Below are 23,894 nucleotides of genomic sequence, written 5' to 3'. Positions count from 1 at the left end.
TAGGATATGTAAGACAATGTTCTGTGAATATGTCCAATGGTAATACGTTTAACCCATACAGTAGGCTACGGGCAATACAGAAGTACAATCATCTAATAACACCTCTACCATCAACAGCAGAACAGAGCACCACCAAGACAGACAGCACATACATGTACAATAACACAACAGCAGGTGCAGCACACCAACAATAATGAATACACTTACATATTTAGGATTTATGATTGCCTGTCAAGTTTTCGTATTGATTTTAAAATTCAACTAGGTCTTGCACCAACCTCTTTGTCTTAGATAACGTTTTAACCAGAAATGCCCCTCAGGTCATGGTGACCATGATGAGGCAGCTTTTGGCTTTTATGCTCTGAGCTTCCTGAAGATCTTGCCTTAGGATCTGAGAGCAGCCATTTCACTTTTATCTTCTTTCACATTAATGTAATAACTCCCTTCTCTCCCTCCTTTCTACTGTCTTATTCATTTGTCAGTCACCTGTAAAGCACTTTGAACTGCACTAACCTGTATGAAAGTCTTCTATACAAGATTGAAAAAAAGCTGGCCGAAAAATCGAACACCTCAAGTTTAGAAACTTCTGGCTTCAACTTTCTTCCCTCCTTTGAGTGCCTCCACTGCGATGCATTTTTGACGAACACGTCTCCTTCTTTCCAGTTTTACCCGCTGCACCCTGCTTTTGGAAGAATTTATAGCCCAATAGACATGAATGTAGTTACATATGTGAGTCAGAAGAAGATAGACTTGCAGCCTAATACATTTAGATGCATCTTTGCATCTTTAATTTACTTCTTCCTCATATCCAGCTTTCTTTCCTACCTTACCTCTATCTTTATCTCCTTTGTTTCCTTTTTCTTCCTTCGTCCCTTCCTTACCTCCTTTTTATTATATATATATATATATATATCACATGTCAAATAAAAGATGTATAACCTGCATAAAGAGGCTTAATCACAAGCTATTACACAGTTTATTTTATTATATATAAGATATATGATGCATTTTAATAACAAGCCATTACACGGCTGCTGGAGTAAACAGCTTTATTGATTAAAACTGAAGAATTTCTGCTCCGTCAGATGAGCATGTGAGACATATGAGACATATGACTGAAATATGCAATTGAAACGTGTCTGGTGTAGACAAGATGTGACCCTAATTTAGAAACGCGTTACTTTATTCTATTATAGTAAAAAAAAATGTTCATCTAGCTGGAAAAGTAGATGAACCTGCTCAGCAGTGATCCCTGAACACATTTTTCCAATAACCTGAATCGCATGTGTGTGTGCGTTGCACTGGAAATATTAATATGACATTACACTTTCCACATTTAGACCATTATCCGCAGAACATAGATAAGGATTTATTACTTATTCGGCTTGACAGTTTTTCACATTATCCATCAATTCAACTGGAGCATCTGTCAGTTTATGAAGTACTTCAACTCTGTAATATCACATTGGCCTACGGACATTAAACAGCTTTAATTTGCGGTTGCGGCCATCAGTGTTTTGATTGTGTTGCTCTCTCTTCCATCAGCTCACATCCATTAGCACACTGAATATTTAATCATGTAACTCTTCTTCTGTTATGTAGCCCACTTTTCATAGGCCTTCACATAAACTCTTACACATCCCACCAGCACTGTTGACATTCACCTCTACTTTATGGTTCAGTGTGGGGAGGAAATCCTTGGGAAGAGAAAAGCTAAATATTTTCTCCCAGTCGCTTTGGGGCTTCATGAGCAACACTCATTAATTAAGGGAAATATATTAGTCATGACTCCCACCGATGCTTTTGCATATTAATGAGGAGTGTGTGTTTGAGTGTGTGAGTGTGTACCTTTTTGTGGAGGCAGCCTGAGGACAAGTCCTGCCTGGCACTTAAAGATGTATTTCATGGTTTGATAAAAAAAAAAAAAAAAACATACTTTATCTGTGCAGATCTATTGTAAATCCCCACTGCAGCATCCTCAAATGTTGCTTTCCAATATATTGTTTATAATCAACTAAAATCATATTATATTCTCATTGAAGATCCCGTAACTGTAGCTTAATCAGTCTGATAAGCTCAGCGGTTGAATCAATAAACACCTTGCCAAAAATCAATTAATCCCATATTTATAAGCAACAGGGAGATTCATTATTATTATTTCATGTTGTTATAATTATGTTCTTTTTAAAAATGTATGAATAAAAAAAAAAAAAAATCCTTTTCCTCTAATAGCGCATTACCATTTAAGCAGGGTTATGGTGGCCTCAGGTCAACCGCAGAACAGCCTCATTAGGATCTATCGGTGTGGGGCTCGTTAGCGGAACATGTAGCATGTCATGTGTAACATGTTAGCGTGATGCAACTGTGATTACCTTACTACAGCAGACTGATGCAGTGCTGAACTATGGACTTAAGAAACTACAGCTGACAGAAATCATTCACTCATTCACTGTTGATAACAATAGGATGCTTATGAGTCATAATTAATCAGGAACAGAGACGAAGCATATGTCTTTTCCAGATGTTTTGATATGTAACAGTAGGGAAAGGAAAGGTGTAAATAATAGAATAAATTTCGTTTAGCTGCTTTGGTTTCAGCGTCCTGGTTTTGTGCATCCTGGCTTATTCTCACACTGGTTGTGTTCACTACCTTGTTCACTCACTTACTACTCTCTATATAATACACACTCAATAGTGAGCAGTAAACTTACTAATCATCATCTTTTTTGCATTGTCACTGACAGCTCTGTAGTCGTACAAGGGTAATTTTTGCATCTATAAAATGCAGAGTATGGCATTGTCACATATTGTAGTGGATGAATGTATATGCTCAAACACTAATAAAATGGGTAGAGTGAGGGTACATATAGTGCACATAGGGAGGGATTTTGGACACACTTATTTGTAACACCTGTGCTTCTTCTACTGACAAGTCAAAATGTCTACTGTGGAGAAAGGTCTATAGTGGTATTTTTAGAAAAAGGAAGCATTCATATTGTGTATTTTGTATGTTTCATTGTGGAACTTTTTGAGTGCACCCCTTTGTGTGCTCATTTTGAACAAACAATTTGGAAATGTGGATGCTCAAATACACAAACTAAATATGCTAAACAATTTGGGAGCACACACGTTGAGCAGGGCAAACTACTCCTTATGCTGAGGAGTAGTTTGTTTATATGGATTATTATTATAATACATGGGTCACTGTTGGAATCCATTGTAAATCCAAGCTACTTTTCTGAGCCATCTTTTAAGCTTCAGAAGCTTTCAATTGAGTATTCCTTAAACTTTCTCCAAGGTCCTCAGCAGATGTGGTGAACCATCAAAATCTGAGAGAAGTCAAGGATATTTAGTAGAACGAAAAGATACATTATTGCTATGCAGCAACGCATATACATTTCTGATGGAAAGACTGATGTATAGTGGAAGGTCTTTAAGTGATGGTTCATCAAACACTGCCTGCAGTAACTAATCCCACTCTTTATTCCCTCTGCTCTTTAGCTAACAGTGGTAACCAGCAGAATATTAAACACTGGCCCTGAGCACGGACTTTACAAATACAGCACAGTGTACCACCATGTTCTTGAGTGAGTCAGCCATAATTTCATACTGCTGACCTTGCATTGTTTTGTACGATACAATAGTGTCTCGCTTTTACAGTCATAGAATTTACTCAGCCCATGACGGATCACCTAAACTTTCAACCCAAGGATAAGAGAAATAGCAATTGCAAAGTTTAAATATGAAATAACAGCCCTTCTCTCTGTTGTCAGCATGAGATACCTCAGCTGATGTAATACCTTTTTTCTGTGCTGACTTTTGATATTATAGTTTTAATGAGTTATGAAGCATTCATCTGTTTTACGTGAAAGTTACATAGCACAGCGAGATGCTTTATGTATGAAGCAAAACATCACATGGAATGGCATATTTTCATGTCAGTTTCAGGTCACAGCCATATAATTATACTATGAGGAATCTGATACTTTTTTCCCCCTTTCTGGTGACTCCAACTAAAAGAGTTGGATCATACTGGATTTATTTATTTGATGGAAGGAGAGTCGTGCCATCTACGGTGCAGATTATTATTTATAGTTCAGCAGCAGATATCACTCACCGATAGAACCACCACAACATGTCATACTTTAATTATATTCCCCACATTAATTATGTTTACATTCCTTTATTTACTTTGTGATACAAGTGACAGTGTAAAGGTGTTGCCCTGGTTCATTACTGTGATGGAGAGCGGTGATAGCAGTGAGCGGTGGTGACACGTGTTACTGAAAAGGAGAAGATAACTGAAAACTTTTCCCAACTTGCCTCATGTTGTCTTCACAATCAACAATCCGGCATCAGAAACGTGTAAGATAAAACACAAGCATCTCAAGCTGACAGTTCTTAAGGTCTCCGTGTGGTATCTTTGTAGCTGCGGTCCTATATTTAACCATTTAATAATATTATATTGGGACGCTGAGGCTTTTTAAGGAACTGCCTTCCTGTAACTGATGTAAACTTTCTGAAATTAGTGGTCTGAAAGCTTCTAGAGAGGTCAACTTGTTTACATGGTCTTGTGAATGTTAAGTGTATTTCTTGATGTTCTGTCTCACTAGTCACCAGTGTGTGAGTCAACATCGTTACACTAATTGACGCTGATACCGAGCAATCAGTCAGCACACCTGGTACGCATCAGCTGTTGCTACTAACACCTGATGGTGATTTTCTAGTAAAACTGGAAGCCAGAAAAAAGCAACTGTGCCTCTGTCTTTGTCACTGTGCCTCAACCTTCATGTTATAATATCCATTTCATATTCATTTTGAAGGTTGCCAAGCAGGACTGGAGCCAGATGCATAAAACTCTGTGTAGTTTCATGAATAAAACTGTGTGTATGCACAAAGCCAGAAATATGCATACACGTTCTTTTTCGTCAGATTTATAAAGCTATGCACGTTGATGGTTGTGTTTCATAAATCTCAGTATATTGAGGAACTGGGCACACATGCATGAGTCTCATTTCCACTCCCACATTTAGCCATAAATGGATGAAGACACGCCCTGAACCAGCTGCTCCACCAGTCTGTCCACCTGTCAATGAAACAAACGGGAAAGAAGTGCCGTTTCACCGATTGTGTTGCACTGGCAAGGTTCTCCAACAGAAGAACAGCTACCATAACACACAGCTGTGAAGCTCTTTATACCGTCTATATCATTAATTCATCACATGGACCTCTAAACCATCGTCAGCAGTAATATCTCAGAAATGTAATTAATGATTATATTGCAGCGCTCATATCTAAACCGACTTTACAAGGTATGTCACAACTAAGGATAATATAAAAAGAATGTTAACAGCAAAATACACTCCTGTGTAAATTAAAAGAGTGATAAATTAATCACACAAAAGTAATTAATCAATGTTACGTTTATAAATGTGCCTTTGATTGGCATTTTACTAATCTCTGTGTAAACACACACACAAAAAAAAAAAATCACACAATCAGTGCAGCTGGTTATCAACCTAAACAAACAATGTTTTAATAAAAGATTCCATCTCTCACCTTATATTTCATCTCCACCTCATCGCCTCATCCTCAGATCGCTTTAGAAAAACATGTGTACGCGTGGTATGTGTGGTTTTTTGTGCATACACATGGTTTATACATCTAGCTGTTGGTGCCTGGAAGCATGGATGTTCAGAAAGCTGGCTGATGACAGGAGAAAAGCTCAGCTGTGGCCTCGTACTTTCAGCCAATTAGCTTGTTGACTGTCCTCTGTTCAGCAGAGTTTCCATGGCTTCTGAGCTCAAAAGAAATGAGCAGTTTTTCCTATGACCTCTCCATCTTTTACACACAACACACACACACACACACACACACACACAGGTTTGCTTAAGTCACTTTTGGGTATTCACATAGACTTACATTCATTCTCTAGAGACTTTCCCTCACCTTAACCGTAACCACTACTTCCCCTAACCTTAACCTAACGCTAACCTTAACCACCACCATACACACACACACACACACAAATAGCTACTCTGACTGTGGAGTCTCTCTCTCTCTCTCTCTCTATCTCTCCCTCAGAGCATGACGAGTGCGCCAGTGGCCAAAATTCATGTGATGAGAACGCCATCTGCACCAACACCATCAGAGGACACCTGTGTACCTGCAAGCCAGGCTACGTGGGCAACGGCACCATCTGCAGAGGTAAGTTCCTGCCCCGGAACATCCCCTCAAGCATGTAGATACACACACACACACACACACCAAATACAGACTAAAAACCTCCCTCCACATCCTCTGATGGTGACTGAACCTCTGCTCCGTAACATCATGGTTGGTCTGGTTCACTCCTTCTTCACATGACCTAACCAGGCAGCAGCTGCCATATGATGAGATGATGAAAATTGATTCTGGGCCTGTTTCAGCCTGTTTTTCCACATGTGTGCCTCCTCCCCCTCACTGCTCACCCTGCTCCATGTTGACCCGTTGCCCCACCAGGTGCCTCACCCGATTGGCCCTACAGCAGTGTTTGTGGTGGTGTGTGTTGTTCATACAGCACTGTGGACCAAAATATATATATATTTATGCAAAAAACAAATGAAATCTCTTTCTAAAAGCCTCCATTCAGTCTGCTGATCATAGACCTTTAGAGTGTGCTTAGTGTATTCCAATCCAATAGCTAAAGCACTTGTGGGTTATGTGCTATAATTTCCACAAAATGAAAACAGGGACAGTCAATGATTAAAAGTGGAAAAGTGCCTCAGTGAAAGAAAATTAATAATTCCCGAAATGGATATTCACCACTCACCCACCACAGCACTGTAGGCATTAATTTGCAGATTTTCAGATCAAAACTCATTTAAATTGACCACATTTGTCTGAATAGTAAAAGTTTTTTAGACATCTCGCTGACATATCCTTTGCTTTAACAGCCTTTCAGTGACTATATTTCAGTGCAGTTAACAGCTGCACCATGTTGAAATACAGTCATTGAAATTCATTTTCAGTACTTACAGGGAGCCTATATTTTGTGGCATACAACATATTGCATTTAATATTAATGATCCCAATCATGTTTTTTTTTCATTTTATATTTCATTTTGAGTATACAGTATCCCCGTACCAAGAAGAATATTTATTTTTTTCCGATGCAATACTGCACGGTGCATACCCACACCTTGGGGCTGATAGTTTACTATTATCATATATTGATCTTTCATTGGAATAATATTGTGATTATTGTTGTACAAAATTCTGTTGTTCAAACTTTGCAAACTTGCTTTTTGTTTTGGTTTGAAATATGTGCAGTGCTTTGTCTTATGTAAAGCATACCAGTTGAATACAGTTCATTGCATTTTCATTAATTTGTTTGCGACTTTATTGTGATTTTGACATCAATATGGGAAAGTATCATTTCTAATATTGTGACACTGGAATATATTGGCCAGCCCTAGTTAAAGCCTACCTATATTAAATTGCTGTTTCAAACCAACTGCAGGACTTCAGAGGTGCGATTCACCTGTGAAATGCCACTGAAATAGATTCAAATTGACAGTTTTTTTTCTACCAAAATACTGCAGACGCAAAATGGGTGCAAATGGGAACATTCTGTTATAACTGTGCCACCTGTTACTTAGTTTCAGTGGCTTGTCATAATAAATGGAGATGTGTTGCCAATAAACATTGACTATTGGCCAGAACTATCCATTTTCACTGGCAGACAAATTCAGAAATGGCATCTTTAATAAACTCTGCAAGCGCATGTTATTGAATAAACAAGTAGTCAGTTTTCTTAAGAGTGACTTATTGCTGTTTTATTATAGTGGAATTTGATTTCCTATATAGGGGAAGCTGTGCTGTGTGTTTAACAACTCCTTTATCAAACTAAACAATAAAATGAAATGTTTTTTTATCAATTACATGAAAAGCAAATTGAGAGCTTGCAGCGGCATATTTTTTTCTATTGTAGCTCTGTGACCTCATGTTAGGTGAGTGAATATTTTCTGAGGGCTGTGAAGCTGTTTATACGCCTTCTGACGTTCTTAAGTGTGTGTGCATATGCATGTAGTCATGTGACCTCTGGTTTTAAGGTGTATGTCCATGTGTTCAATCAGCTATGTTCTGTATGAACTATGTTTAACTGTGTATTTGCACTGAAGGCTGCCACAGTGGGACAGTTGCTACTGGTTCAGGGGAGATGAAGCAGGACAGTCGATAACAGTCCATGTAGGACCCTTATGGAGTCTGAGGAGACTCATTAGAGAGTTGGCAGCCTCTACAAGGCAGTGGAGTGTCATCACCCAGGGAGCTGGACTCCCCTCGCCACCTGATTATTAACAGCCATGTTTACACTGGAACCACTGGAGGTGAAGAGACCAAAAATACACCGTACATCTTCAGTTTTCCAAAGTTCGGTCTTTGGCTAACTAATCTGGAAGTCTCTCAATATACAAGAGACACCTGGCCAAATGGCAGCAAAAATAGATAACATGGATAGGATTGTGTTCCTGAAACCATTTACATTTTGGATCCAAGCTAAAATACAATTCTCAGAATTAATCTTTTATCTTCATTCTGTATTTACTAGCAAAGCGTAATGTATAAAACATCCAGGTTACCATTTAGCTAAAAAAACAGATATGCAATATATCTGGAAGAACAAGAGTATTTGAACGTACTGAGGATCTGAATGTTTTATTGCCATGTTTTAGTTATGAAATGCGGCATATATTATTTATAACTCTTGTTGTTAAAAGTTATTTAAAGTTAAAACTACATATACTTGATGAGGAATTGGAGAAGATATGGATTTGGTCAGTAGATTTGATACTGGATTCAGATTTGATCAAACACTATTGAATCCCAACCCTAAGACCTGAGAGACATGGAACATTTAATAAAACAGTTACATTCCTCATGAAGCATTTCACAAAATTCACATAACATAATCCAAACTTGTCAAATGCACCACATAAACTGGTACAGGAACTGTTCTTATATAAAGTATAAAATTATTAATTGTATGATCTAAATTAGAAAATTGATTGGAGAATAAGTTAACAAGACTAATGCGTCATATGAAAGTCATCAATTGCCGTCCCTAGCACCAATAATAAGCTCCATGCTGCAGTGCATCAACAAGAAGGCATAGTTGTTACCTGGATGTAACTCCAGTTCTATGAGTGCAGTGCAGGACAACGAAATGCTGTGGGTGACTTGTCTATTGTAGTTGTCTATTTTTTATTAATAACTTGAAAAATTAATAATCTGAGCAATGAGATTAAGTTTCGAAAGCAGCAGATCAACCAGCAATTAATTCATTTTTGCCATAGGCACATTTGAAATTGTAAAAATACAGTGAAAAGCAAGCAATAAACTAATAAATAATGTCTGTAGTTGGGCCAACATTATATTGAAGTACAAAACAGCTTTTACTCTGGAAGAAAGGCATTTTTTTCAGGGGTGGCAAGGTAGAAAATAGGACAGTGGCATTAAATGGTGTGAGGCAATGTGTCGATGAGTGCCGGCGCGCACCTAGCCACCACCAGTGTGGGGTTGTATGAAAATAATAGGGGCGGCTGTTTTGACACACGCCGTTTGGCAGGGGTGCATTTTAGCCTTAAGAATCTCCCAGCATTCAGTGCCACAATTCAGCCATACTCGAAAAATTGGTTTGATACACAGCCCTACTCATTTCTAGTGCTTAATTTGCAAATAAAGAGATCCCACAGGCTCACAAGAAGCCTTTTCATGTAATTTTCATGACTGTGTGCTTATGCTTGGCTGCTGTCCAAGAGATGGGAGTATCATTAAGCTTAATTAGAGTTTGATTTTCCAAACTACTTAAACATGATCTCAATAAACTTTCAGCAAAATATCTTGCATCATGGGACATTAGGCGCTGTGAAGGGAGCCAACAGCACCAGATGTGACCAGTTCTTATAGTCAACCTCAGCACTGGTTGAGGCTCAGAGATCCAGACGGAGCAGAAATCTCCAGCAACACTGAGCTACTGCACTGCTTACATGCAACCACTGTAAAATGACGTTTTTGTTTTTTTCATTTGTCTTCCTGTGATTTTCTGAAACCCGATATTTAAATGTAACTCTATTAACAACAAACTTGAAAGTCCCACATGTCACATCAGTCTTTGAACATGGCATAATAAAACCATAATCATCTAATGACAAAAACAAATAAGTCAACACCAAAATCTAGCTCCACTGCCTGCTGGGCTGAAAGCTTTTTGAGATATCCTGATCATCTTTCCACTTATTTAACAGAAGTAAAAATTAAAACATGGAGAGTCTCGCCTCTTGCGATGTTCCACCATGATTTCTCACTCATTAAGCCATGTTATGTATCTGCACCGCTGCTCATCACCGTGACGACTAATAATGTTGTAATTAAGAGGACAGGACAGAGGAAACATGTCAGTCATACCGATGATTAGCGAGGTAAAGTGTGTCATATGCTGCTCTGCAGGTGGATGTCTGTGTGTGCGTGTACATGTGTGATAGATGGAGAATGCCTGCAAGGGGGGAAAGAGATAGACCAAGAAAAGAAGAGTGAAAGGAAAAAAGCAGAAGTAAAAAGACGGAAGTAAAATGCAGTGACGGCGGTGGCGGAAAAGAACAGGAGCAGGAAAAAGAAGTAGGTGTGTCCAACTGAACCCTACCCCTCTGTAACACAGGCATTAGGATGGGCGGCAGGTGGGAAGCAGGTCTAGGGAGAGATCAATGCAATTTGCAAAGTGCTTTCCACACAATTTCTGCATCTGGATTGTCTCCAGGCACATGATACACACACACACACACATATACACACTCAGACCATACACAACCTGGCTGTACTGCTAGCTCCACATTTTTCACTCTAGAAGAGTCACAGCCAATGTGCAAATGACAGAGCAGCAGAGAAATTACTGAACATGGTGGAAAGATTCTGCTCATGTTCATGCTAGAATATGGAATACACTATATGGTATACAGCCACCAGGACTAAGTACATGGACATCCAACATTATACCGATATGTGACCTATATGTGTTCAACAAAACCATGAGAATCTGGCTGCTGGTATTTGCTCCAGGTCAGGCATTAGGGAGGTCCAGCACTGACAGCCAGTACGGCCTGGATCACAGTTGGTGTTCCTGTTCATCCCAAAGATGTCTGACAGGGTTAAACAGGGCTCTGTGCAGACCAGTCTAGTTCTTCCACAGCAAACTGGAGTAACCATAACTTTATGGACCTCATACACAAGGTTAGGGTCATGTTGAAACAGGAGATGGGCCTCCCCAAACAATTAGAAAATATTGGGAGTGTACTGATGTCTAAAATATATTTCTCTTTAGTGGAAATAAGGGAGTAAGGATAAGCTCAAACCATGAAAGTCAGCCCTAGACCAAAAGTAAATGGCCATATACTGTAGATAAAGTATAATCAGCCAGTATAGAGAGAACACTCTTGACAGTGCCAGTCTTACTTACTGATGATATTTCTCAGAAGCAGGTGAGAAAATTCTATATTTTTTAATAATGTCATTAAAACTTCCTATGTCTTACCTATCCTATTCTGGCCAATTAGTATTATGCAAGCAGGGAGTTGGAGGAATCAGCCTCTCTTTCCCCCTCCCCTCGAGATCTCATTACTGTGTGATGGAGACAGTGTTGGCCAATCGACCTGTTCCTTCACAGGATTCAATATGTGGAAAAAAAATTCTCTTTGTTTAACATGGAGATGGGAGTCACTCATGTTGTGTGGTACAAAAAGGGTGGCAAAACCATAATAATAACAACAATGAACTATAATACTAGTACACTAATGGTACCCTTTGCTGCACGAATGAACAGCAATGCTACAGTAAATAATATTGTAGCTGTAGACTTGACACATGGATAAAAATTGCCAGTTTTTTTTCTGAATCAGATTGTTACCCAGAACTAAGCCGGACAAAGCCAGCTGGTTAGTGCACTTGGTAATCACATGCGTATGGCTACAAATTATACTCCGTACCTGCCCAGTTCCTAGCTCCTAGCAGGCCTGCAGCTGGCCCATGCCTCCCTGCTGTGACCGGGATGATTGCAGGGGCACATAAAGAGTGGCCTCCATCTCAAGAGCCAATTTTACTGCTATTGATCGTCTGGGCTGACTTGGAAGTGAGACAAAATGAGGGGTTAGGAGTCTTTCTATTTCTACCTTTACTTACTCTTTCTTCCTGCTCCCCCTTTTGTATTGCAATTCCCTTGGGGGAGAAAAAAGGCTTCCATTATGTCATCTCCCTCAGAGCACAATAAATGGGCCACAATAGTTCAATCAGAGCAAGGCATAAGATTATATATCGGCATTGTTCCCGCTGCCAGCCTAATGATCAGCAGCCTATTACAGAGCCTTTGTCGACTGCAGAATGAGTGAGCTAATCTTGTTAATGGTCCGTTTCATTCCCTAGGACTGGTTTGTATAGACAAAGGGGTTTTAAATAGAGAGGATTTGAGTAGCGAGTCTAAACAGCAGCGCAGAGGACAAAGGCATTGACTCGTGCTTTTCTCATCTTGCTATCAGAGCTAATCACAGAGGAACCATGTTGCAAGCAGCTAACAGCGAACAGTGAAACCCAGGGTAATGTATTCTGAGAGATGGAGGGAGGGGGGGATGTTTGCTGCAGGGAGGGGAAAAGAGAAGTGTGGGGGGGTGGGGAAGGGGGAGTTTGTTGGATTCAGCCTTCATTTCCCCTACAAGTCTGAAGCATTTAATTTTCTGTTTACATAATTATTGCTCCCCTTCATCTCTTTTTGATAGGAACAACACATTTAGCGGTTTCTCTGCTGTGTAGTTCTGTGCTAGAGGGCATAGTGTTTTACAACATTTAATTGGGTGAAAACCACACTATCTGAAGCTATGATTAATTGCAAATGTGGAAAAAAAAACGTAGGAAGAGAAAAAAAAAAAAAAAAACACTGCTTGTTTTTGAAGCTTTGTAGCAATTATCATTTGAGGCAATTATTTTTAGTCTGTGCCCCACTGCTTGACGTAGCTGCTGTATAGCAAAGAGAAAAAATCCTCTCTTGTGTTCAGCTCTATCACACTCACTCTTCTAATGTATTTTAATGCGCCGGGCGGAAATCTAGCATGCTGTCCTATTTCTATCTGATCCATGGTGAGGTTTTTCTGTCTTGTGTAAGTGATACTCCACAGGATTAAATATGTGAGAATAATTCTCTTTGTTTAACATGGAGATGCTAGTCACTGATGCTGTGTGGCACAAAAAGGATGACAAAAAAACCCATAATATGAACAATGAACTACCCTTTGCTGCACAAATGAACAGTGAAGCTAAAGTAAATAATGTTGTAGCTGTAGACTTGAGACAAAATTAGGACATGAGACTTAACTTGGACTTTACTTGAGTCTAACTTGAGAATATGTGTGCTGGTGCATGAAAAATAAATAAATAAATAAAAGAAATAAGAGAGCAACAGAAAGGCCTTACATAACAGAACAGCTTGTATATTTAAAACCTGTCTGATGACTCGTGTTTTTTGCCCCATCTGACTTCAGTGACGTTCCCGGATCTCAGTAATTAAATCAGTGAGTGAAGTGTGATTATTACTGATATAAATGAGATATAATCAGCTCTGCTATTAATATTACAATTGTTTTCTTTGAGTCTTTGGGGAGACAATATGAAGAAAACAGTCTTCACATGTATGGTATGTATGTATATGACAGTTTGACAGCTTCTTAGGAGGGGCTAGCGGAGCTCAGTGGGGAACGTGCTTGAAGACTACTCTCACTGAGTCAGAATGCACTCTTATCATCCAGAGTGTGTCAAGTTGTGCATCTTATCAGTGTTTTATGGTTTTATTGCCCTTCTGGCACTCTCTCTCTCTCTCTCTATCTCTCTCTCTCTCTCTCCATGTGTATCCTCTGCTGGTGTTTCTTCGTAGCTTGAGGGTGAATGTGTGACAGGAGGAGGTGTGAGAGGTCAGAAAAGTAGAAACATAGCCTCATGCCCTCTGTTTTTGTGTATGCACAGCAGCAAACAGTTGAATGTAGGAAAACATGGATTGAATCTACATGTGATCACTAATCAAAGGTTATATAAGTGTGAACATGTGTTGAGAGATTTTTTTCCCTCTCAAATTGTTTCATTCGGACGATTTTCAAAGGTCTGAAAAGGTGAGACTGTCCAGCGTTTCACAAGGAGTCGGGCAAGGATGTGGCAGCCACCACGTCTGATTGTGAGACGCCATTGATAACAACCAACAAGACATGTATAAGAAGCTACCAAGCTAGCTATTGAGATTTGTCAGTAATTGTCACATGGGATTATATCACTTAAAATGCTCCTTTCTAGAGTTGGAGGACAATTTGACAAATGGGAAGTGAAAGAGTTGCATCAGTTATTCAAAAGACTAATTATGTGCATTAAAATTTTATCAATGAAGTACGCTTTGCCACTGAACCCCATTGTTTGTTCTGGAAATACTGCATTATGATGTCATACAATTTCATTTGGAAAATTCTGCAGTCACCATTAGATGTTTTCTATATGTATATTTGGGTTAATGTTTAAATCAAAATCAACAGGTTGTAAGTATAATTCACAATGAGCAAACCACATTTGCAAATATTACACCTAATGTGTCGTTACACCCAGCCTTTCTTTCTTATATTCAGAATATTTAAAGTATCGGTTTTTCACACGTGTTTGCAGATAGCAACGGGTTATTGGTTATCAGCACTTCACAGCGTTTCTTTTGCGCTGCCTTTAAAGACAAAAAGTGGGTCATAACTTATTCATATATGATTTGACAAATACATAAAAGAAAATATTCATCAGGTGAAAGTGTAAACTCAGTGTCAAAATAGGTACAAACAGTTTATGTGAACATATTGCTACTCACTATGAATATTATAACACATATCACAGACTGAAAAAGAAATTGAACTGATGAGAAATTCCATCAGTTTCAGTGTTTGGCGGCAATCTGCTCCCATTTTCAAGTAATTTAATTGCTTCAGGGTAGACTCTTGACTTAAGTCTTAATATGCTTTAAGTGAATGAAACATAATACACAGGCATTTCACATTTTTTTTATTTTATTTGCCTTAATAGGAACAAGTGTACAACAGTGGATATGTGTTTAGATGATAAATAATGCATTACTTCATCTGGTGATGAAGTTGTACTTACAGTATCACATGTTAGCTGAATTTCTCTAGATGCCCTCTCCCCTGTCTAATCAACTGAAAATTCAAAGAAAACAGATTTTGCTCAGTACCAAACGTGTTACCAGCATCTTTCACTGAATTTTATTTGCAACCTGCGCTAATAGCATAAAGAAATTCACCTGCTACAAAGCTGAGGTGTTAAAAAAAAAAAAGTCTGTTTTCAAACACAGCACAACTGTCGACTGAGACTGAAAAACACAAAGCCAATAGGCTCTGGGCTCCAAAACACTTTAGTTCAGATCCGTGGGCCCTGACTGATTTATGGCAGGCTGCAGGCTCTGCACATACACACACACACAAACACACATAAATAACGGATAAACAAGTAGAGGAAGTACTTGACTAAGAAAACGCCTTGAAAACTTTAGCTGGTGTAGTCCAATAAGGTTTGCCCACAGCTATGCTTGGCATATTACTTTATTACTTTACAGGTGATCCATTAGTAATTACTTATTACTCCTAAAATTGTAGTAAAACTTGTATTTCTCACCTTGTAAGGAGAGTATTCATATCTCTCAAGACTCAAATTAGATTTAAGTAACAAAAATTGACAGCTGTGAGACTGGAACCACTTGTCTCTTGACTACCTAAAGACTTGAACTGAAACATTCAAGTATCCTTACCTGGTAAAATCCTTAGAAAATGAAAATAAATAAATTCTCTACTGCCTCTACATTGAAAGGACTTGATCTCAGCTATGACGAAAAAATACTAGAAACAGCTTTTAAAGGTCATTAAACAGTCAGCATTCAACTCACAATGTCATCTGAAGACTGTGTCCTTTCTCCAAAAGGCTTCTCTGCCTATCTTTACCCTTCAATGGCATCTTTTTCAGAGTTTTTTTCTGACAGACAGTGACACCGCTGTAAGCTTGAGCAGCATTTCCTCCGCTACACAGCCTGACACAGTCTCTTTATTTCCCCCCTGTGTTACCCTGTGTACCTGTTAAGCCAGAGTTGAATCATTCTCACTATCATTAGTAACAGGGCGCTGTTCTTCCGCCACCAGCTCGATGTCAGCGTATTTCTGATCGCTGGGGTGTAACGCAGTGGACCGCTGCTTCTGACTTGGACACAACTTGTAGTTTACAACGATATTCTTATTGTTAGAATGCCAGTATTTTTCTCTTACCAAAACATCCAACCCCCTGTGCTTTTCTGTATTACATTTCTGCTCTTACCGCTCACAGGTGCAGGAAGCAATATGCTGAAGGAAAAAATGCTTTCTGAGATAGATTTTCACAAAGTTTTGAATTCAATCAATAAAGGTTTGAATTGTAACATAAATCTGATAATATTTTAAGTGTGGCACAGTAAAAAAAAACAACAGTAATGTCTTATATTACTACAGTACTGAGATAAGTAATGTGATTACTACCAGCTAATCAATGATCCCAGCCCCCCACTACTGTCCTGATGGACAGAGAGACAGAGATATGGATCATATTTCATTTTATAAATTTGTGTACGAGTTGTTATTGACCTGTTGTTGTTATTGTAATATTGTCCAGGTGGCTTTCAGTCAGAATATGATCTATAGACCCATTTATTATTTCTGCTCTCATATCAGTAAAGAACATTTGAACAAAGACAGACAGACAGAGGGAGAGAGACAGTACTTCATCACTGATGATAGGATCAGCCATATATAGCTCAATGATGTGTGCGTGTGTGTGCGTGTGTGCGTGTGTGTGTGTGTGTGTGTGTGTGTGTGTGTGTGTGTGTGTGTGTGTTGTGGTGGTGGGGTGGGGTGAGATGTTTGTGTGCATACACCTATGTGTGTTCATTATAATCTGATACCAGGGTTTAGATTTCATGGGCTAATTAGTGCAAAGTTTCTACCGAGCAGAAAATTTGGAGGGCCAGGCACACACACACACACACAGATAGAGAGAGAGAGAGGGAGAGTGAGAGACACCATTTTTGTTTACTGTGTTGGTTAATTAGCACTGAACAAAAATTACTGCTGAGGCTGGGGAGAATGTCATTAGTTTTGCAAGTATTTGGTCATAAACCAAAGTATCGGACAGGCTGAAATTTGTCCTGATGGTTTTGCTCGATGAAAAGCCAGAGGATCACTGAAGTTATGTGCATACATCGTAAACTATGAACACCTGTACAAATGTTTGTGCCAATTCATCTAGAAGTTGTGAGATATATTTCACCGGATGATTGAAAATTCTGACCCGGTGGTAGATGAAAAGTGAGAGGATCACAAAAGTCACCAGGATTCATCATTCATTCAGACCAAACGGACAGACCGATATCGCCATTCCTAGAGCTCTACCGCTAGTGTGGTTAAACAGGTTCAATCAGGGGTCACAGAGATTGAAACACAGGTTAGTGTGTTGAGAAACTGAAGGAAGTGAAGCAGCAGCCATCTCCTGAGAGGATGCTGTGACAGTTTCTGTTCCCTTTACCTTCCTGTAATACCAGCTGCTGCTCCGCCTGATGGGACTTCCACCTGCATGAGACTCACAAAAACACGTATACACGTATCCAAACTTTGCATCCTCAGCCTCTTTTAATGCAGATTTCTCAGCTGTCACTTCCATCATCTTCCTCTCTTTTTTTTCCCTCTTATCGTGCATATATTTCCCTCTTCTCATCCTTTCATCCATCCTTTGTTTCTTTGTTTTGTGCTATCTGTCAGGACGACAGTGACAGGTCTAGTAATTATTCATATTTTAAGGCTTTTTTTGCTGCAATTTATGGTCAGTATCTACCGCATGACTTAGTATGGAGACACAAATAGATTTTAAAAGATTTGGCTGTCATTCCTATCAGATATCAGTAAAGTCTATTGCCACAGGTCACCACAGGTTACATGATTACATTTTATGCACTATTGTCCTTATTGACAAGTTGTTAAAGGTTGTAAAATCTATGGTTTGGCTGTGTTAAGGCCCCTTTACATGGCATTTTTTGGCTGTCTGAGATGAAAGTTGGCAATCATGAGAGAAGTGCAGTAAAATCTTTGGTCGTCAATCCAAAGCAGTGGTCTTCGATCACACTGTGAGATGTGTCCACTGACAACCGATTTGGAGCTTTAGCAACCAAAGACATTAAATTTAAGACCAATTTCTCACATTCTGATTGCTGCTATAACACATATCTACAAACAAACCAATCAGAATATGGCATGAAATACACTGCCCGTTCTGTAAGTGCAGTTTTTTGTATAAAGTTTAGGAGGACAACATCGTTTCTCCTGAATACATCTGTGACACACAAAAAGTTTGTGCGACTTTACTCATTTTAAAAACATAAGATCGGCACATATGGTTGACGTGAGCTGATGATACGCTATTTACGCTATAACACAACAATTCACCACGGATTCAGCATACAATCTGACATGCCTCAAATTGATTGTACAGTCTGACACAGACTGTGACCGAGAATTTATTATAAGTGTCTGGCACAATGTGACATGCAATAAACTTACACAATCATTGTTGTTGCACAGTCTAAAAGTGTCTTATCCAAACCATTTATTGGGGAGTGAAAATAACAGTATGAAATCTACCAAGAAAACACTGCAAACTGCATTTGCGTGTGTGATGAGTGTGGTAGGTCGACGCACGAAGTAGCTCTGCAAAATCTTTATGGCAACTGACAGTTTTCCCCTCGTTTGCTTACAAATCTGTATGATCATGTGATGAGTTAAGTTTTAAATTGTGTCAAGTGGTGTCACTTCATTCCAGTATCTGTACAATAAACTCTGTAACTAGAGGGAGAGGCCAATTTGAATGTAATGAAAACCCAAAGGAAAACAAATACCACTCTGGACCGACAAGTGACATCTTTCCAACACAATTTTCCTCTTGAAATCAAATTCACATCATGGCTTGATGTGATGCATATGCCTCCTCCAGATTCCAGGCAGCATGGGTCATGGGTAATTCCAGCACTACATCATGCCTCTCAGCAGCAAACTTCATCTCATCAGTGGAACAGCAGAGGTTGGTGAAAACAGTGGTGTCAGCTGAGTACCTGTGTGTGTCTCGGTAATGGATTCAGATAGAGGGAGCCGCTCGTCCCGCGCAGCCCTCGGTTATGAAAGCTCCTCACATCTAGCTGCCAAGGGCGTCCCTGCTCCTCCCCCCTCGCCGCTCTGATAGGTTCATGCCCCCACGACTCTTCCACAGATGAAAATAGATAAAATCATCCAGACGTGATGTGAGCAGCCAGTTAATGTTTGCCACACGCTGATTCGTTTAGAAAAGAAGCAGTGAGATGAATATTTTTATTTTTATTTATTTATTTTTTTATTCATGTGTTATTTAGCAATTGATTTTATTTATTTATTTATTTTGCTTAAAATATATCAAAAACTCAAAACTCCGCTGACAAAAAGAATTGTCTTGGCTCAGGGTTATTTTGTTTTTATTTATTCACATGTGTCCGGCCAGATCTTCTCTTTATAAACTTATACTCTCCAAACTTTTTATTTTGGTTCAGCTGGGCAAGCTTTCAAACACATAAACACATCAACACTTAGCAACCGTATCAAAGCAAGATTATATTCTCTATCTGTGTTTTTTCTTGTAAACTCAAAGAATCTGACACAAGTTTAAACTAAAGTAAGTATAGGTACACAGTAAGTACGTTTATTGACTCCGATATAACAATAAAATAAAACTTTAAACCCGCAATAACTGATTTATGGACACTTGTGGGCAACGGAAACAAGCTGTGAGCAAAACAGTGACATATCATCTCTTAAGTTCATGTGTTGGGCTTGTTAGCAAAAAGTTCCTTATTTACACATTCTGCAGCTATGGAGCAACACTGTCATCCACCTGGACTTGTCCAATATTCACCCTCCTTCTACTGTAGCTTTGTTTTGCTTTTCAGCAAATATCTGTAGCTGCTGAATTCTACACTGTGCTCACCTGCTAGTTGCTATCTTTTCTATCTGTCTGCTGTTTGGAGTAGGTGTATGAGTGTTTTCCTAGCTGCTACCTCTATGACTGGGGTTTGGTTGAGTTTAGGCAATTAAAACTGCTTAATTAGGGTTAGGAAAAGATTGCCATCATGGTTAAAACAAACTAATATTGACTCTTAGGAGACAGGATGCAAACCATGGTCACAAATGTCAAAATCGAACACTTCCCTCTAATTCTCCACAAACTCCCTTGTAAAAGGTTTTGCGATGTTACACTAATATATAGACGACATTAGTCATTATTTGCAAAACGACAAGAGGTTGCTTTCCCAAAGAAACATAAAGAAAGATCCTATTTTGTGAGTTGAGAATAGTGTATATTTTAGTGAGCAGTGCCACATATGTTTTTAAGGTAGTATACTACTCCATCTTTGTAGTTCAGTGACTGACTTGTGTGATGACAGGCAGAAGTCTGTACATGCAATTCTCAAAATCATCGTCATTGTGGGATTCACATTCAACTCAGGGTTTTAGTTCATGTCTGGTAGCTGCTTCCTTCCTTTGCTTGTACCCTTTGCAGTCTCTCTTCTTGGTTAGTACTGATACAATCTGTCAACTCTATCACTTGAACCGGGTCTGAGTTCAAGTAGTGATTCTTATGTCTAGTCAATTTGAGTACATAAACCAACAGGTAATCATACATATGAAGCCAAGTATGAGCAAAAACTAAAGCATTAGCGAGGCAAATGAAGTTAAACAACAAAATGCATCTTTTGTAACTTCCCTGTGGAACGACACAGAAGTGTTTTCTGATTCGATGCCCATATCAACAGGATGATATCAGTGTTCTGTGCCTTCCAGGGAACGATCATGGTCATGGTTAAAAGAAACAAATGTTGACTGTCGGAATGAAACGGCAGGCAAACATTTGACTCCAATGTTGAACCTCCTCCCTCTGCAGTCTTTGTGGATCTATAACAACGTCACATTACTTCCTCTTTTGTTCCTGACAGATATGGATCATAATTCTTACATCCACTAGAGGGCTTTGTCACTTGAAAGTAAATATATTTCACTTTTGGGGCATTTGTTTTTCTAGGGAGAACAGTCTCTTTAAGGCAATCTCTGTCTTGTGGATATTTATTAAAGTGTGATTTTGGATTAGGATTATAGAACTTGCTTTTAAAAGATCAGTCTAGCTCTCTAGACAGCAATCCTCTGATTTTAAAATGGCATTAAGCAGGGCTGTGTGATAACGGATAGCTTATGAACAAAAAGTAGTTGTAATATGCTGCCTAATATAGTACTTTGAAGGCTTTTAAAGTGAAAGCAAGAATCTCAGAGGGCCATTTAAACACTGACAGCTGTTTTACATCTAGAAAATGTGGCACAGAAAAAATAGGGTTGCCAGTTTGCTCGCGTTTTCCAGTCTCCCTGTCTAACATAAACTAATGGCACCTCGGTGTTAGCTCAGTCTTCTGCTGTCATCTGGTTATGGAGGCAACATTTCAAACTGTCTCTCTGCCACAGCTATAGGTGCAATGAATTATGCTCACTGTAGTTCACTGCGAGGCTGATGTGAGTACTCATGCATATTAGCATCGAACTAAATGCAAAAATAAAAGTTTATTTTGCAGAATTATGTTGCACAAGTATTAATATTAACATTTAATGCATTATCAGTGAGTTATTTTCAGTGAGTCATCTATAATGGCACCTAAGGTATATCTCACATAAGGCAAAGTGATTAAAGAGTAATTGAAGAGAGACACAGTTACAGTTTTCAATTAAATACATTTAAATAACTCTATCAGTAACCCAGCAACAATAACAGTTACTGGAACAGCTTAGAGTGGCCTTTGATAGAAGTAAAAACATCATTTAAGAAAACTATAAAGGTAAAAAATAAAAAAATATGTCGCCAGGAATCCAAGGAATAGATGTGTACAGTAACTTTTATTGGAAATCCACATGGGTCTAAAAGCTGATCACTCGCTTGTAGCACTCCCACTCTTCATCCATGAGCAGTTTGAAATGTGTGGAGGTTCGCTCCGGAGTGAGAAATCTCCGCAAGCACCTGGTTGGAATTAATTGTCGTGTCAGCGGTATTGATCAACCACCCTTTCAACCCTCTGCAGATACATTATGGCAGTAAAAATCTTCCTTAATGCGTCTTTAATCCATGCCGACAGTCTTGCCAGAGTCCTTATTGTCTTGTAAGTGCGGTCATTATCTGTGATGTTCGGTAAATGCCCAACAGAGAGTACAGCCAAGGGTGAACTGCCTCTACCCTGATGCATAACAAAGTGAGGCATTTGTATGAGTAAATGGGTTGGCTTTAATTCTTTTTTAGCCGAGTTTCTGGCCCGCTCAGCTCTTCCATGCAGGCTGACGAGAAAGTCTACCTCTGCATTTAAGCCTGCTGTTGTGAATTCATTAGCAGGGAAGCTAGGTAGATATTATACAGCTACACTGCAGAGAGAGAGACAAGGAGGAGCCCTCTTTCTTCCCCTGAGATCAGGTTTTTGGGTGAGAAATATGGAGAGTAAGACTGAGTTTAGTGTCCATTATCTACGTAGATACCCCTCTGTTCCTCTGTCAGAACTGATGGTGTGTTCAGGAGCGCTCTGTGATGTGTTTTATTATACACTCTCCGCCCTCCTCCTGATATCAGCAGCTGTTTGAAGACATGTTTAAATTTCAAGAGCTGCATTAATGGATTTTCGGTCGCTAGTGGGCAGGGAAACTGCAAAACAAGCTGACAGAAGCACAACCCTGACATATAGTTCTAATGGTTAACTTCTTAGCTAACAGTTGCCTATTCACCAGCGCCTGAGGAAACTATCTGTCCCTTTTGCTGCCAAATATTCAATATTCTTTGTTACTATCTCTGTCTGGCTGTCATTTGGTGCTGGGCAGGTTTGAAGGGAAAAAAACTGCAACCTGCTGCTGGAGATGGGGTTGACGATGGGGTTGGGTCCATGTTTACACACTATGGAAATGTCCATCCATACAATCCAAACTGAGTCTGACCTCCATTACAACTGTCATTGTCTTCAGAACCAGCTGTCCTTCAGCAGTGCAAACAGTGACCAGCCAAACTGTCTTAACCAGGCTAATTAATATCACAAATACCACCAAAGCTATTATATTTTTTTACGCTGTGTAATTATGTATTCCCAGTGAAACTAAAAAGCCCATAGTCAAACTAGAGGCCTTTTTCAATTGCTGTACTCATTTGACATCTGGAAAGTAGGAGATTTATGTGATATTATTGGCTTCCTACGGACATTGTGCTTTATTGGGCATGCAAGATAAAACAAAATTAGTCTTGAAGTGTAAAAACAGACAATGTCTCTCAGATTGATATAGTACATTTCTAGAGATAGAAGTGTATCTGTTCATTTTTTGTGATCATTTTTTGTTTGTTTGTTTTATATTATCTGAAAACAGAATGGACCATGGGTCAATAGCATAATCTTCTTTTGGTCAGCTACAGTACATAGTCACACCAGTAATCCATCCTCCCATACATAATGTCCATTTGCAATTACTGTACACAACTTGTGAAGGGGAGGTGATACATGCAAACACAAGCAAGCATACATAAAATACATGGGAATTACAAGTGAGCAAAAAAAGAAAAGGAAACAGATAAAAATGAAAATAATTAAATGCACTTTAATTGTGCAAGAACACAGTTATTGAAACAAAACTAATACTGATAGTAGTTGACCTAGAAGGGGTTGTTATGGGCTGGGAATCTGA

General features: G+C 39.0%; 1 protein-coding gene across 1 annotated transcript in view; it reads left to right on the top strand.

Moving 5' to 3' along the window:
* Positions 1–23,894, top strand: part of LOC121899247 (protein kinase C-binding protein NELL1-like) — a 280,357-nt gene that overhangs the window by 206,055 nt on the left and 50,408 nt on the right. Inside the window, exon 14 of the mRNA XM_042414949.1 lies at positions 6,085–6,207. Coding sequence (XP_042270883.1) covers positions 6,085–6,207 — 123 coding nt within the window. The remainder of the gene's footprint in view (positions 1–6,084; positions 6,208–23,894) is intronic.

Source organism: Thunnus maccoyii, chromosome 1 (assembly GCF_910596095.1).
Source record: "Thunnus maccoyii chromosome 1, fThuMac1.1, whole genome shotgun sequence".
NCBI lineage: Eukaryota > Metazoa > Chordata > Actinopteri > Scombriformes > Scombridae > Thunnus > Thunnus maccoyii.
Note: the sequence above shows the minus strand (reverse complement) of the source record. Positions and strands in the feature narration are given on the sequence as shown.